The sequence below is a fragment of the Procambarus clarkii genome, chromosome 44 (genome assembly GCF_040958095.1).
Source record: "Procambarus clarkii isolate CNS0578487 chromosome 44, FALCON_Pclarkii_2.0, whole genome shotgun sequence".
Taxonomy (NCBI): Eukaryota; Metazoa; Arthropoda; class Malacostraca; order Decapoda; family Cambaridae; genus Procambarus; species Procambarus clarkii.
Genome location: NC_091193.1, coordinates 34,074,559 through 34,091,143, shown reverse-complemented (window position 1 = coordinate 34,091,143; position 16,585 = coordinate 34,074,559). Strand labels below are relative to the sequence as shown.

General features: G+C 53.7%; 1 protein-coding gene across 1 annotated transcript in view; it reads left to right on the top strand.

Annotated features, from left to right (window-relative positions):
• The window catches only part of LOC123745445 (venom phosphodiesterase), a 421,245-nt gene that overhangs the window by 79,954 nt on the left and 324,706 nt on the right, over positions 1 to 16,585 (top strand). Inside the window, exon 3 of the mRNA XM_069300565.1 lies at positions 4,952 to 5,016. Within this exon, the coding sequence (XP_069156666.1) occupies positions 4,952 to 5,016 (65 nt within the window). The remainder of the gene's footprint in view (positions 1 to 4,951; positions 5,017 to 16,585) is intronic.

The following is a 16,585-nucleotide window of genomic DNA, read 5'->3' as shown; positions in this document are numbered from 1 at the left end:
TACTTTGAGTGTACATGCGATATTTTGTGTAAATGTTGGCATTTTATGCTGTATGATTGATTTTATATATATATATATATATATATATATATATATATATATATATATATATATATATATATATATATATATATATATATATATATATATATATATATATAGGGACACATAGCCTCGGAGAAAAAAATAAAGAATATAAGAATATATATATATATATATATATATATATATATATATATATATATATATATATATATATATATATATATATATATATATATATATAACTTCCTAACATCTCTGTGACTCATCTGAGTTTCCAGTTTCCACCCATGTCCCCTCGTTCTGTTATTATTACGTTTGAACATTTCATCTATTTCCACTTTGTCAATTCCCTTGAGTATTTTATATGTCCCTATCTATCATCCCCTTCCCTCATCCTCGTAGCTTGTTTAACATGTTGATACAAGAATGTTTCCAGGATGAGGTCTTCAAATTTACAGGTCCAAAAATCTTCTGTTTTAGCTTCATATGCTTCTCAGTCTAGGGATTTCAAATTGAAGTCGCCGACTATCAACAGTCGTGATCTTTCGTTATCCGCTCCCGCTATAATCTCTCTCATTATTGTTATAAGACCTTCACGTTTACTATCTAGCTGCTCCTTTGACCATGTGCTGCTTGGCGGTGGACTATATGCATTTATCATCATTAGTTTATCATCCTCATGGCAGATCTCTAGTGCTATTATGTGTGTGTGTGTGTGTGTGTGTGTGTGTGTGTGTGTGTGTGTGTGTGTGTGTGTGTGTGTACTCACCTAGTTGTGTTTGTGGGGGTTGAGCTCTGGCTCTTTGGTCCCGCCTCTCAACCGTCAATCAAGGTGTATAGGTTCCTGATCCTATCGGGCTCTATCATATCTACACTTGAAACTGTGTATGGAGTCAGCCTCCACCACATCACTTCCTAATGCATTCCATTTGTCAACCACTCTGACACTGGAAAAGTCATGATGATTGAGGATTGTAAAGTTTTAACTGTTCATTGTTTTGTGATGATTGCTGATTGTTCTGTGGTGACTGTGGATTGTATTTGGCTCCTTCCTTGCAATAATTGTGCTCTAACGTTTTGTTTAATGAGTTATGAAAGTTAATTTTGAAGATTTGTGATTGTATTATAATTGTTGATTGTGTTGTGATTTGCATTTTACTATGTTGATTGTTTATTGTGTTTTGATTTGTGTTGTGCTGTGATGATTGTTTTCTGAGTTATGATTCGTATTAAACTGTGATAATTGTTGACTAAGTTGTGATTCATATTGTGTTGTGATGATTGTTGTATTGTGATTCATATTGTGCTGTGATGATTGTTGTATTGATTCATATTGTGCTCTGATGATTGTTGTATTGTGATTCATATTGTGCTGTGATGATTGTTGTATTGTGATTCATATTGTGCTGTGATGATTGTTGTATTGTGATTCATATTGTGCTGTGATGATTGTTGTATTGTGAATCATATTGTGCTGTGATGATTGTTGTATTGTGATTCATATTGTGCTGTGATGATTGTTGTATTGTGATTCATATTGTGCTGTGATGATTGTTGTATTGTGATTCATATTGTGTTGTGATTCATATTGTGTTGTGATGATTGTTGTATTGTGATTCATATTGTGCTGTGATGATTGTTGTATTGTGATTCATATTGTGCTGTAATGATTGTTGTATTGTGATTCATATTGTGCTGTGATGATTGTTGATTGTGTTGTAATTCCAAATGATTTTGGCGTGACACGTTAACTAATGTGTAATGCTTCCCTCACCCCCCCTGCCTCACCTGGTGGGGGGGGGGGGGGGGTCAGGAGGGTTGGTGATAACAAAGATAACACTGTACAACCCTACAGTGCTCCCTGGCCACAGTGCACCCTGGCCACAGTGCTCCCTGGCCACAGTGCTCCCTGGCCACAGTGCACCCTGGCCACAGTGCACCCTGGCCACAGTGCACCCTGGCCACAGTGCTCCCTGGCCACAGTGCACCCTGGCCACAGTGCTCCCTGGCCACAGTGCTCCCTGGCCACAGTGCACCCTGGCCACAGTGCACCCTGGCCACAGTGCACCCTGGCCACAGTGCACCCTGGCCACAGTGCTCCCTGGCCACAGTGCACCCTGGCCACAGTGCTCCCTGGCCACAGTGCTCCCTGGCCACAGTGCTCCCTGGCCACAGTGCACCCTGGCCACAGTGCTCCCTGGCCACAGTGCTCCCTGGCTACAGTGCACCCTGGCCACAGTGCACCCTGGCCACAGTGCACCCTGGCCACAGTGCTCCCTGGCCACAGTGCTCCCTGGCCACAGTGCTCCCTGGCCACAGTGCTCCCTGGCCACAGTGCTCCCTGGCCACAGTGCTCCCTGGCCACAGTGCACCCTGGCCACAGTGCACCCTGGCCACAGTGCTCCCTGGCCACAGTGCACCCTGGCCACAGTGCTCCCTGGCCACAGTGCTCCCTGGCCACAGTGCTCCCTGGCCACAGTGCACCCTGGCCACAGTGCACCCTGGCCACAGTGCACCCTGGCACAGTGCACCCTGGCCACAGTGCACCCTGGCACAGTGCACCCTGGCCACAGTGCACCCTGGCACAGTGCACCCTGGCCACAGTGCACCCTGGCACAGTGCACCCTGACCACAGTGCACCCTGGCACAGTGCACCCTGGCCACAGTGCTCCCTGGCCACAGTGCACCCTGGCCACAGTGCTCCCTGGCCACAGTGCTCCCTGGCCACAGTGCTCCCTGGCCACAGTGCACCCTGGCCACAGTGCACCCTGGCCACAGTGCACCCTGGCCACAGTGCTCCCTGGCCACAGTGCTCCCTGGCCACAGTGCACCCTGGCCACAGTGCTCCCTGGCCACAGTGCTCCCTGGCCACAGTGCTCCCTGGCCACAGTGCTCCCTGGCCACAGTGCACCCTGGCCACAGTGCTCCCTGGCCACAGTGCTCCCTGGCCACAGTGCTCCCTGGCCACAGTGCACCCTGGCCACAGTGCTCCCTGGCCACAGTGCTCCCTGGCCACAGTGCTCCCTGGCCACAGTGCTCCCTGGCCACAGTGCTCCCTGGCCACAGTGCACCCTGGCCACAGTGCACCCTGGCCACAGTGCACCCTGGCCACAGTGCACCCTGGCCACAGTGCTCCCTGGGCACAGTGCTCCCTGGCCACAGTGCTCCCTGGCCACAGTGCTCCCTGGCCACAGTGCTCCCTGGCCACAGTGCTCCCTGGCCACAGTGCTCCCTGGCCACAGTGCACCCTGGCCACAGTGCTCCCTGGCCACAGTGCTCCCTGGCCACAGTGCTCCCTGGCCACAGTGCTCCCTGGCCACAGTGCACCCTGGCCACAGTGCACCCTGGCCACAGTGCACCCTGGCCACAGTGCACCCTGGCCACAGTGCACCCTGGCCACAGTGCACCCTGGCCACAGTGCTCCCTGGCCACAGTGCTCCCTGGCCACAGTGCTCCCTGGCCACAGTGCTCCCTGGCCACAGTGCTCCCTGGCCACAGTGCTCCCTGGCCACAGTGCTCCCTGGCCACAGTGCACCCTGGCCACAGTGCTCCCTGGCCACAGTGCTCCCTGGCCACAGTGCACCCTGGCCACAGTGCTCCCTGGCCACAGTGCTCCCTGGCCACAGTGCTCCCTGGCCACAGTGCTCCCTGGCCACAGTGCTCCCTGGCCACAGTGCACCCTGGCCACAGTGCACCCTGGCCACAGTGCACCCTGGCCACAGTGCTCCCTGGCCACAGTGCTCCCTGGCCACAGTACTCCCTGGCCACAGTGCTCCCTGGCCACAGTGCTCCCTGGCCACAGTGCTCCCTGGCGACAGTGCTCCCTGGCCACAGTGCACCCTGGCCACAGTGCTCCCTGGCCACAGTGCACCCTAGCCACAGTGCACCCTGGCCACAGTGCTCCCTGGCCACAGTGCTCCCTGGCCACAGTGCTCCCTGGCCACAGTGCACCCTGGCCACAGTGCTCCCTGGCCACAGTGCTCCCTGGCCACAGTGCTCCCTGGCCACAGTGCTCCCTGGCCACAGTGCTCCCTGGCCACAGTGCTCCCTGGCCACAGTGCACCCTGGCCACAGTGCACCCTGGCCACAGTGCTCCCAGGCCACAGTGCTCCCTGGCCACAGTGCTCCCTGGCCACAGTGCTCCCTGGCCACAGTGCTCCCTGGCCACAGTGCACCCTGGCCACAGTGCTCCCTGGCCACAGTGCACCCTGGCCACAGTGCTCCCTGGCCACAGTGCACCCTGGCCACAGTGCTCCCTGGCCACAGTGCTCCCTGGCCACAGTGCTCCCTGGCCACAGTGCTCCCTGGCCACAGTGCTCCCAGGCCACAGTGCTCCCTGGCCACAGTGCTCCCTGGCCACAGTGCTCCCTGGCCACAGTGCTCCCTGGCCACAGTGCACCCTGGCCACAGTGCTCCCTGGCCACAGTGCACCCTGGCCACAGTGCTCCCTGGCCACAGTGCACCCTGGCCACAGTGCTCCCTGGCCACAGTGCTCCCTGGCCACAGTGCTCCCTGGCCACAGTGCTCCCTGGCCACAGTGCTCCCTGGCCACAGTGCTCCCTGGCCACAGTGCTCCCTGGCAAGTGTGTCCCAGGCAGAGTTTACTAATAATGATGCTTGCTGCATGTCTTGTAATGGTAATTATTGTATGACCTGTATCTTGAGGTTATCTTGAGATGATTTCGGGGCTTTAGTGTCCCCGCGGCCCGGTCCTCGACCAGGCCTCCACCCCCAGGAAGCAGCCCGTGGCAGCTGACTAACACCCAGGTACCTATTTACTGCTAGGTGTACTAACTAAATATGGCTCCGTGTGTCTCAGGGGAAGTTTTAATGTTGTATTAGGTGAAGACATGTTGAGGGGCCGTGTTTACTGTGTGGGTTAACACCTTGGTCTATGTGCTGGCAGGTCGCGGCGTGCTGGTGTCGACGCTGCTCTCTCTCCTCATCGTAAGTCACCATCTTGCCTTCACCGTAAGTACTTCCTCCTCCGTCACACCAACCACAGTAACTACTTCCTCCTCCGTCACACTAACCACAGTAACTACTTCCTCCTCCGTCACACTAACCACAGTAACTACTTCCTCCTCCGTCACACTAACCACCGTAACTACTTCCTCCTCCGTCACACTAACCACCGTAACTACTTCCTCCTCCGTCACACTAACCACCGTAACTACTTCCTCCTCCGTCACACTAACCACAGTAACTACTTCCTCCTCCGTCACACTAACCACCGTAACTACTTCCTCCTCCGTCACACTAACCACCGTAACTACTTCCTCCTCCGTCACACTAACCACCGTAACTACTTCCTCCTCCGTCACACTAACCACCGTAACTACTTCCTCCTCCGTCACACTAACCACAGTAACTACTTCCTCCTCCGTCACACTAACCACCGTAACTACTTCCTCCTCCGTCACACTAACCACCGTAACTACTTCCTCCTCCGTCACACTAACCACAGTAACTACAGTCAGGTGTGTGGGATCTGTGCTGCTGGGTACAGTCAGGTGTGTGGGATCTGTGCTGCTGGGTACAGTCAGATGTGTGGGATCTGTGTTGCTGGGTACAGTCAGATGTGTGGGATCTGTGTTGCTGGGTACAGTCAGGTGTGTGGGATCTGTGCTGCTGGGTACAGTCAGATGTGTGGGATCTGTGTTGCTGGGTACAGTCAGGTGTGTGGGATCTGTGCTGCTGGGTACAGTCAGGTGTGTGGGATCTGTGCTGCTGGGTAGAGTCAGGTGTGTGGGATCTGTGCTGCTGGGTACAGTCAGGTGTGTGGGATCTGTGTTGCTGGGTAGAGTCAGGTGTGTGGGATCTGTGTTGCTGGGTAGTCAGGTGTGTGGGATCTGTGTTGCTGGGTAGAGTCAGGTGTGTGGGATCTGTGCTGCTGGGTACAGTAAGGTGTGTGGGATCTGTGTTGCTGGGTACAGTCAGGTGTGTGGGATCTGTGCTGCTGGGTACAGTCAGGTGTGTGGGATCTGTGTTGCTGGGTACAGTCAGGTGTGTGGGATCTGTGCTGCTGGGTACAGTCAGGTGTGTGGGATCTGTGTTGCTGGGTACAGTCAAGTGTGTGGGATCTGTGTTGCTGGGTACAGTCAGATGTGTGGGATCTGTGTTGCTGGGTACAGTCAGGTGTGTGGGATCTGTGTTGCTGGGTACAGTCAGGTGTGTGGGATCTGTGTTGCTGGGTACAGTCAGATGTGTGGGATCTGTGCTGCTGGGTAGAGTCAGGTGTGTGGGATCTGTGTTGCTGGGTAGAGTCAGGTGTGTGGGATCTGTGCTGCTGGGTACAGTCAGGTGTGTGGGATCTGTGTTGCTGGGTACAGTCAGGTGTGTGGGATCTGTGCTGCTGGGTACAGTCAGGTGTGTGGGATCTGTGTTGCTGGGTACAGTCAGGTGTGTGGGATCTGTGCTGCTGGGTACAGTCAGGTGTGTGGGATCTGTGTTGCTGGGTACAGTCAAGTGTGTGGGATCTGTGTTGCTGGGTACAGTCAGATGTGTGGGATCTGTGTTGCTGGGTACAGTCAGGTGTGTGGGATCTGTGTTGCTGGGTACAGTCAGGTGTGTGGGATCTGTGTTGCTGGGTACAGTCAGATGTGTGGGATCTGTGTTGCTGGGTACAGTCAGGTGTGTGGGATCTGTGTTGCTGGGTACAGTCAGGTGTGTGGGATCTGTGTTGCTGGGTACAGTCAGGTGTGTGGGATCTGTGTTGCTGGGTACAGTCAGGTGTGTGGGATCTGTGTTGCTGGGTACAGTCAGGTGTGTGGGATCTGTGTTGCTGGGTACAGTCAGGTGTGTGGGATCTGTGTTGCTGGGTACAGTTAGGTGTGTGGGATCTGTGTTGCTGGGTACAGTTAGGTGTGTGGGATCTGTGTTGCTGGGTAGAGTCAGGTGTGTGGGATCTGTGTTGCTGGGTAGAGTCAGGTGTGTGGGATCTGTGTTGCTGGGTACAGTCAGGTGTGTGTGATCTGTGTTGCTGGGTACAGTTAGGTGTGTGGGATCTGTGTTGCTGGGTACAGTTAGGTGTGTGGGATCTGTGTTGCTGGGTAGAGTCAGGTGTGTGGGATCTGTGTTGCTGGGTAGAGTCAGGTGTGTGGGATCTGTGTTGCTGGGTACAGTCAGGTGTGTGTGATCTGTGTTGCTGGGTACAGTCAGGTGTGTGGGATCTGTGTTGCTGGGTAGAGTCAGGTGTGTGGGATCTGTGTTGCTGGGTACAGTCAGGTGTGTGTGATCTGTGTTGCTGGGTACAGTTAGGTGTGTGGGATCTGTGTTGCTGGGTACAGTTAGGTGTGTGGGATCTGTGTTGCTGGGTAGAGTCAGGTGTGTGGGATCTGTGTTGCTGGGTAGAGTCAGGTGTGTGGGATCTGTGTTGCTGGGTACAGTCAGGTGTGTGTGATCTGTGTTGCTGGGTACAGTCAGGTGTGTGGGATCTGTGCTGCTGGGTACAGGCAGGTGTGTGGGATCTGTGTTGCTGGGTACAGTTAGGTGTGTGGGATCTGTGCTGCTGGGTACAGTCAGGTGTGTGGGATCTGTGTTGCTGGGTAGAGTCAGGTGTGTGGGATCTGTGTTGCTGGGTAGAGTCAGGTGTGTGGGATCTGTGTTGCTGGGTACAGTCAGGTGTGTGTGATCTGTGTTGCTGGGTACAGTCAGATGTGTGTGATCTGTGTTGCTGGGTACAGTCAGGTGTGTGGGATCTGTGCTGCTGGGTACAGTCAGGTGTGTGGGATCTGTGTTGCTGGGTACAGTCAGGTGTGTGGGATCTGTGTTGCTGGGTACAGTCAGGTGTGTGGGATCTGTGTTGCAGGGTACAGTCAGGTGTGTGGGATCTGTGTTGCTGGGTACAGTCAGGTGTGTGGGATCTGTGCTGCTGGGTACAGTCAGGTGTGTGGGATCTGTGCTGCTGGATACAGTCAGGTGTGTGGGATCTGTGCTACAAATACTACTGGAGAAATATCTGTACACATGGCTGCGTTCTCTCTGTTACACTCTGAACTGTGTTGAACTGTGTCCAACTATTTCCCTGTTTGTTCCTCTCTCTGTAGACAGATTTACTTCTTTCTCTGTTCTGTTTGAACAGTTTCTGGTCGTCTTGAACTTTTCCTTCGCTTTCCTTCACCGAGGGTGTTTGCTGCCTCCCAAGACACGTCCTGTCTACGTGGGACTTTTCCTCGAGTCCAAAATATCTCTTCTCTGCCTGTACTAACCTGGTTAGGTATATGGTCGCTGGACACTTGTACACAGTGATGTAGAGGGTATCTGGGCATCTGTACACAGTGATGTAGAGGGTATCTGGGCATCTGTACACAGTGATGTAGAGGGTATCTGGGCATCTGTACACAGTGATGTAGAGGGTATCTGGACACTTGTACACAGTGATGTAGAGGGTATCTGGGCATCTGTACACAGTGATGTAGAGGGTATCTGGACACTTGTACACATTGATGTAGAGGGTATCTGGACACTTGTACACAGTGATGTAGAGGGTATCTTGGCATCTGTACACAGTGATGTAGAGGGTATCTGGACACTTGTACACAGTGATGTAGAGGGTATCTGGGCATCTGCACACAGTGATGTAGAGGGTATCTGGACACTTGTACACAGTGATGTAGAGGGTATCTGGGCATCTGTACACAGTGATGTAGAGGGTATCTGGGCATCTGTACACAGTGATGTAGAGGGTATCTGGACACTTGTACACAGTGATGTAGAGGGTATCTGGGCATCTGTACACAGTGATGTAGAGGGTATCTGGGCATCTGTACACAGTGATGTAGAGGGTATCTGGGCATCTGTACACAGTGGTATAGAGGGTATCTGGGCATCTGTACACAGTGATGTAGAGGGTATCTGGGCATCTGTACACAGTGATGTAGAGGGTATCTGGGCATCTGTACACAGTGATGTAGAGGGTATCTGGGCATCTGAACACAGTGGTGTAGAGGGTATCTGGGCATCTGTACACAGTGATGTAGAGGGTATCTGGGCATCTGTACACAGTGATGTAGAGGGTATCTGGGCATCTGTACACAGTGATGTAGAGGGTATCTGGGCATCTGTACACAGTGATGTAGAGGGTATCTGGGCATCTGTACACAGTGATGTAGAGGGTATCTGGGCATCTGTACACAGTGATGTAGAGGGTATCTGGGCATCTGTACACAGTGATGTAGAGGGTATCTGGGCATCTGTACACAGTGGTGTAGAGGGTATCTGGGCATCTGTACACAGTGGTGTAGAGGGTATCTGGGCATCTGTACACAGTGATGTAGAGGGTATCTGGGCATCTGTACACAGTGATGTAGAGGGTATCTGGGCATCTGTACACAGTGATGTAGAGGGTATTTGGGCATCTGTACACAGTGATGTAGAGGGTATCTGGGCATCTGTACACAGTGATGTAGAGGGTATCTGGGCATCTGTACACAGTGATGTAGAGGGTATCTGGGCATCTGAACACAGTGGTGTAGAGGGTATCTGGGCATCTGTACACAGTTATGTAGAGGGTATCTGGGCATCTGTACACAGTGATGTAGAGGGTATCTGGGCATCTGTACACAGTGATGTAGAGGGTATCTGGGCATCTGTACACAGTGATGTAGAGGGTATCTGGGCATCTGTACACAGTGATGTAGAGGGTATCTGGGCATCTGTACACAGTGATGCAGAGGGTATCTGGGCATCTGTACACAGTGGTGTAGAGGGTATCTGGGCATCTGTACACAGTGATGTAGAGGGTATCTGGGCATCTGTACACAGTGATGTAGAGGGTATCTGGGCATCTGTACACAGTGATGTAGAGGGTATCTGGGCATCTGTACACAGTGATGTAGAGGGTATCTGGGCATCTGTATACAGTGGTGTAGAGGGTATCTGGGCATCTGTACACAGTGATGTAGAGGGTATCTGGGCATCTGTACACAGTGATGTAGAGGGTATCTGGGCATCTGTACACAGTGGTGTAGAGGGTATCTGGGCATCTGTACACAGTGATGTAGAGGGTATCTGGGCATCTGTACACAGTGATGTAGAGGGTATCTGGGCATCTGTACACAGTGGTGTAGAGGGTATCTGGGCATCTGTACACAGTGATGTAGAGGGTATCTGGGCATCTGTACACAGTGATGTAGAGGGTATCTGGGCATCTGTACACAGTGATGTAGAGGGTATCTGGGCATCTGTACACAGTGATGTAGAGGGTATCTGGGCATCTGTACACAGTAATGTAGAGGGTATCTGGGCATCTGTACACAGTGGTGTAGAGGGTATCTGGGCATCTGTACACAGTGATGTAGAGGGTATCTGGGCATCTGTACACAGTGATGTAGAGGGTATCTGGGCATCTGTACACAGTGGTGTAGAGGGTATCTGGGCATCTGTACACAGTGATGTAGAGGGTATCTGGGCATCTGTACACAGTGATGTAGAGGGTATCTGGGCATCTGTACACAGTGGTGTAGAGGGTATCTGGGCATCTGTACACAGTGGTGTAGAGGGTATCTGGGCATCTGTACACAGTCATGTAGAAGGTATCAGGGCTTCTTGAGGTTATCTTGAGATGATTTCGGGGCTTTAGTGTCCCCGCGGCCCGGTCCTCGACCAGGCCTCCACCCCCAGGAAGCAGCCCGTGACAGCTGACTAACTCCCAGGTACCTATTTACTGCCTTCCATACATAACTGATCACAAGACTCGTATTAGCGTCAAGCGTTTTCATAACATTGTAAATATTCGTTAAGAACAATTAGCTTTAGTGCTGTGGGAAACGGGAACCGTTAGTAAGAACAACAAATGTAAGAACATGTCCTTACTAGATGTTCTTACCCGGGGGTGTGTGGGCGCGGCCAGGACCTTGAGAGGGCTGCTCCAAGGGGCGCCCCGGGCGGACCAACTACCCGGGGGTGTGTGGGCGCGGCCAGGACCTTGAGAGGGCTGCTCCAAGGGGCGCCCCGGGCGGACCAACTACCCGGGGGTGTGTGGGCGCGGCCAGGACCTTGAGAGGGCTGCTCCAAGGGGCGCCCCGGGCGGACCAACTACCCGGGGGTGTGTGGGCGCGGCCAGGACCTTGAGAGGGCTGCTCCAAGGGGCGCCCCGGGCGGACCAACTACCCGGGGGTGTGTGGGCGCGGCCAGGACCTTGAGAGGGCTGCTCCAAGGGGCGCCCCGGGCGGACCAACTACCCGGGGGTGTGTGGGCGCGGCCAGGACCTTGAGAGGGCTGCTCCAAGGGGCGCCCCGGGCGGACCAACTACCCGGGGGTGTGTGGGCGCGGCCAGGACCTTGAGAGGGCTGCTCCAAGGGGCGCCCCGGGCGGACCAACTACCCGGGGGTGTGTGGGCGCGGCCAGGACCTTGAGAGGGCTGCTCCAAGGGGCGCCCCGGGCGGACCAACTACCCGGGGGTGTGTGGGCGCGGCCAGGACCTTGAGAGGGCTGCTCCAAGGGGCGCCCCGGGCGGACCAACTACCCGGGGGTGTGTGGGCGCGGCCAGGACCTTGAGAGGGCTGCTCCAAGGGGCGCCCCGGGCGGAGCAACTCCTACAGTTCCTCCTTCCACCTCCTCTACAATATAACGGTTTTTGTTAGATTTTTTGTGTGCTTCGCATTTCAGGTGAAGGAGAACTGGTGGTCTCCTACGGCCAGGGCCACCACGGGATGGCCTCCTGCGGCCAGGGCCACCACGGGATGGCCTCCTGCGGCCAGGGCCACCACGGGATGGTCCCCTGCGGCCAGGGCCACCACGGGATGGCTTCCTGCGGCCAGGGCCACCACGGGATGGTCTCCTGCGGCCAGGGCCACCACGGGATGGTCTCCTGCGGCCAGGGCCACCACGGGATGGTCTCCTGCGGCCAGGGCCACCACGGGATGGTCTCCTGCGGCTAGGGCAACCACGGGATGGTCTCCTGCGGCCAGGGCCACCAAGGGATGGCCTCCTGCGGCCAGGGCCACCACGGGATGGCCTCCTGCGGCCAGGGCCACCACGGGATGGCCTCCTGCGGCCAGGGCCACCACGGGATGGCCTCCTGCGGCCAGGGCCACCACGGGATGGTCTCCTGCGGCCAGGGCCACCACGGGATGGTCTCCTGCGGCCAGGGCCACCACGGGATGGCCTCCTGCGGCCAGGGCCACCAAGGGATGGCCTCCTGCGGCCAGGGCCACCACGGGATGGCCTCCTGCGCCCAGCACCCCCCCCCCTACACACAGACAAGAATGTGCAGGTCATGATGGATTTTGTCACCCAGAAGTGCCAGGAAGCTGCAGACAGGTTTATCCCCGTCCAAAAAGAGAAAAAACGAAAATCAACAGAAAAACCCATGGTTCAACCAGGAATGCAAGGTAGCGAAGCAACTGAGTAAAAGAACAAGGAGAAACTACAGAAATAACAGAACACCAGAGAGCAGGGAGAGATACCAGAGGGCCAGAAATTAGTACATCAGAGTGAGGAGGGAAGCAGAGAGACAGTTTGAAAATGACATCGCGAGTAAAGCCAAGACCCAACCAAAGCTGCTCCACAGCCACATCAGGAGGAAAACGGCAGTGAAGGAACAAGTGATGAAGCTGCGGAAAGGGAAGAACAGATACACAGAGAATGACAAGGAGATGTGTGAAGAAATCAACAAGAGATTCCAGGAGGTCTTCACAATAGAACAAGGAGAAGGCCCTGCACTAAATGAGGAGGCGGCAAACCAAGCAACCTTGGAGGAATTTGACCTCACCAGTGATGAGGCCAAAAGGTGTCTGCTGGAGCTGGATGTGACAAAGGCTGTTGGGCCTGACAGAATCTCACCATGGATACTAAAGGAAGGTGCAGAAGCACTAAGTGTGCCACTCTCTATGGTGTATAACAGGTCACTGGAAACAGGAGACTTACCAGAAAGTTGGAAGACAGCTAACGAAGTCCCAATATACAAAAAGGGTGACAGGCAAGAGGCACTGAACTACAGGCCAGTTTCCCTAACTGGTATACCATGCAAGGTGATGGAGAAGATCGCGAGGAAAAGGCTCGTAGAGCATCTGGTGGGAAATAACTTTGTTATGCACCACCAACATGGGTTCAGGGATGGTAAATCGTGTCTCACAGGTTTAATAGAATTCTATGACCAGGCAACAAAAATTAGGCAGGAAAGAGAAGGGTGGGCCGACTGCATTTATCTGGACTGCCAGAAAGCCTTTGACACAATACCCCATAAAAGGCTGTTAAAAAAGTTGGAGCAACAGGCAGGAGTAAAAGGGAAGGTGCTCCACTGGATAAGGGAGTACTTAAGCAACAGGAAACAGCGAGTAACGGTGAGGGGGAAGACATCAGAGTGGCGAGATGTCATCAGCGGAGTCCCACAGGGCTCAGTACTTGAACCCATCCTGTTTCTAATATATGTGAACGATCTTCCAGAGGGTATAGACTCGTTCCTCTCAATGTTTGCTGATGATGTAAAAATTATGAGAAGAATCAAGACGGATGAAGATAGACAGAGACTACAGGATGACCTGGACAAACTGGAGGAATGGTCTAGAAAATGGCTGCTAAAGTTCAACTCAGGAAAGATGACAATGAAATTAGGCGAAGGGAGCAGGAGGCTGAACACAAGGAATCATCTGGGAGGTGAAATCCAGCAAGTGTCAAATAGAGAGAAGGATCTGGGGGTTGATATCACACCGAACCTGTCCCCAGAGGCCCACATCAAAAGGATATCATCAGCGGCATATGCTAGTCTGGCCAACATAAGAACTGCCTTTAGAAACGTGTGTAAGAAATCGTTCAGGACCCTGTATACCACTTATGTAAGACCAATCCTGGAGTATGCAGCTCCAGCCTGGAGTCCATGCCTAGTTAAACACAAGACAAGGTTAGAGAAGATTCAGCGGTATGCCAACATGCTCGTCCCGGAACTGAGAGGAATGAGCTACGAGGAAAGGCTAAAGGAGCTGAACCTCACATCCCTGGAAAACAGAAGAGTAAGGGGAGACATGATAACCACCTACAAAATTCTCAGGGGAATTGAAAGGGTGGACAAAGACAAATTCTTCAGCATGGATGGGACACGAACAAGGGGACACAGGTGGAAACTTAGTACCCAGATGAGCCACAGAGACGTTAGAAAGATTTTTTTCTGTATCTGAGTAGTTAATAAATGGAATGCATTAGGAAGTGATGTGGTGGAGGCTGACTCCATACACAGTTTCAAGTGTATATATGATAGAGCCTAATAGGCTCAGGAATCTGTACACCTGTTGATTGGCGGTTGAGAAGCGGGACCAAAGAGCCAGAGCTCAACCCCCATAAGCACAATTAGGTGAGTACAATTAGGTAAGTACACACACACACACACACACACACACACACACACACACACACACACACACACACACACACACACACACACACACACATACACACACACACACACACACACCAGGTCCCCAGACACTGGTCCCCAGACACTGAGGCAATACTCACCAGGCACTGAGGCACTACTCACCAGGCACTGAGGCACTACTCACCAGACACTGAGGCACTACTCACCAGGCACTGAGCCACTACTCACCAGGCACTGAGGCACTACTCACCAGACACTGAGGCACTACTCACCAGACACTGAGGCACTACTCACCAGGCACTGAGCCACTACTCACCAGGCACTGAGGCACTACTCACCAGACACTGAGGCACTACTCACCAGACACTGAGGCACTACTCACCAGGAACTGAGGCACTACTCACCAGGCACTGAGGCACTACTCACCAGGCACTGAGGCACTACTCACCAGTCACTACTCACAAGCCACTACTCACCAGGCACTGAGGCACTACTCACCAGGCACTACTCACCAGGCACTACTCACCAGGCACTACTCACCAGGCACTGAGGCACTACTCACCAGGCACTACTCACCAGGCACTAACCAGACACTGAGGCACTACTCACCAGGCACTGAGGCACTACTCACCAGGCACTGAGGCACTACTCACCAGGCACTGAGGCACTACTCACCAGGCACTACTCACCAGGCACTACACACCAGACACTACTCACCAGACACTACTCACCAGGCACTACTCACCAGGCACTGAGGCACTACTCACCAGGCACTACTCACCAGGCACTACTCACCAGGCACTACTCACCAGGCACTGAGGCACTACTCACCTGGCACTACTCACCAGGCACTGAGGCACTACTCACCAGGCACTACTCACCAGCCACTGAGGCACTACTCACCAGGCACTACTCACCAGGCACTGAGGCACTACTCACCAGGCACTGCTCACCAGCCACTGAGGCACTACTCACTAGGCACTACTCACCAGGCACTGAGGCACTACTCACCAGGCACTACTCACCAGGCACTACTCACCAGGCACTGAGGCACTACTCACCAGGCACTACTCAACAGCCACTGAGGCACTACTCACTAGGCACTACTCACCAGGCACTGAGGCACTACTCACCAGGCACTACTCACCAGGCACTACTCACCAGGCACTACTCACCAGCCACTGAGGCACTACTCACCAGGCACTGAGGCACTACTCACCAGGCACTACTCACCAGCCACTGAGGCACTACTCACCAGGCACTACTCAACAGCCACTGAGGCACTACTCACTAGGCACTACTCACCAGGCACTGAGGCACTACTCACCAGGCACTACTCACCAGGCACTGAGGCACTACTCACCAGGCACTACTCAACAGCCACTGAGGCACTACTCACTAGGCACTACTCACCAGGCACTGAGGCACTACTCACCAGGCACTACTCACCAGGCACTACTCACCAGCCACTGAGGCACTACTCACCAGGCACTGAGGAACTACTCACCAGGCACTACTCACCAGCCACTGAGGCACTACTCACCAGGCACTGAGGCACTACTCACCAGGCACTACTCATCAGACACTACTCACCAGACACTGAGGCACTACTCACCAGGCACTGAGGCTCTACTCACCAGGCACTACTCACCAGGCACTGAGGCACTACTCACCAGGCACTACTCACCAGGCACTGAGCCACTACTCACCAGGCACTGAGGCACTACTCACCAGACACTGAGGCACTACTCACCAGACACTGAGGCACTACTCACCAGGAACTGAGGCACTACTCACCAGGCACTGAGGCACTACTCACCAGGCACTGAGGCACTACTCACCAGTCACTACTCACAAGCCACTACTCACCAGGCACTGAGGCACTACTCACCAGGCACTACTCACCAGGCACTACTCACCAGGCACTACTCACCAGGCACTGAGGCACTACTCACCAGGCACTACTCACCAGGCACTACTAACCAGACACTGAGGCACTACTCACCAGGCACTGAGGCACTACTCACCAGGCACTGAGGCACTACTCACCAGGCACTACTCACCAGGCACTACACACCAGACACTACTCACCAGACACTACTCACCAGGCACTACTCACCAGGCACTGAGGCACTACTCACCAGGCACTACTCACCAGGCACTACTCACCAGGCACTGAGGCACTACTCACCTGGCACTACTCACCAGGCACTGAGGCACTACTCA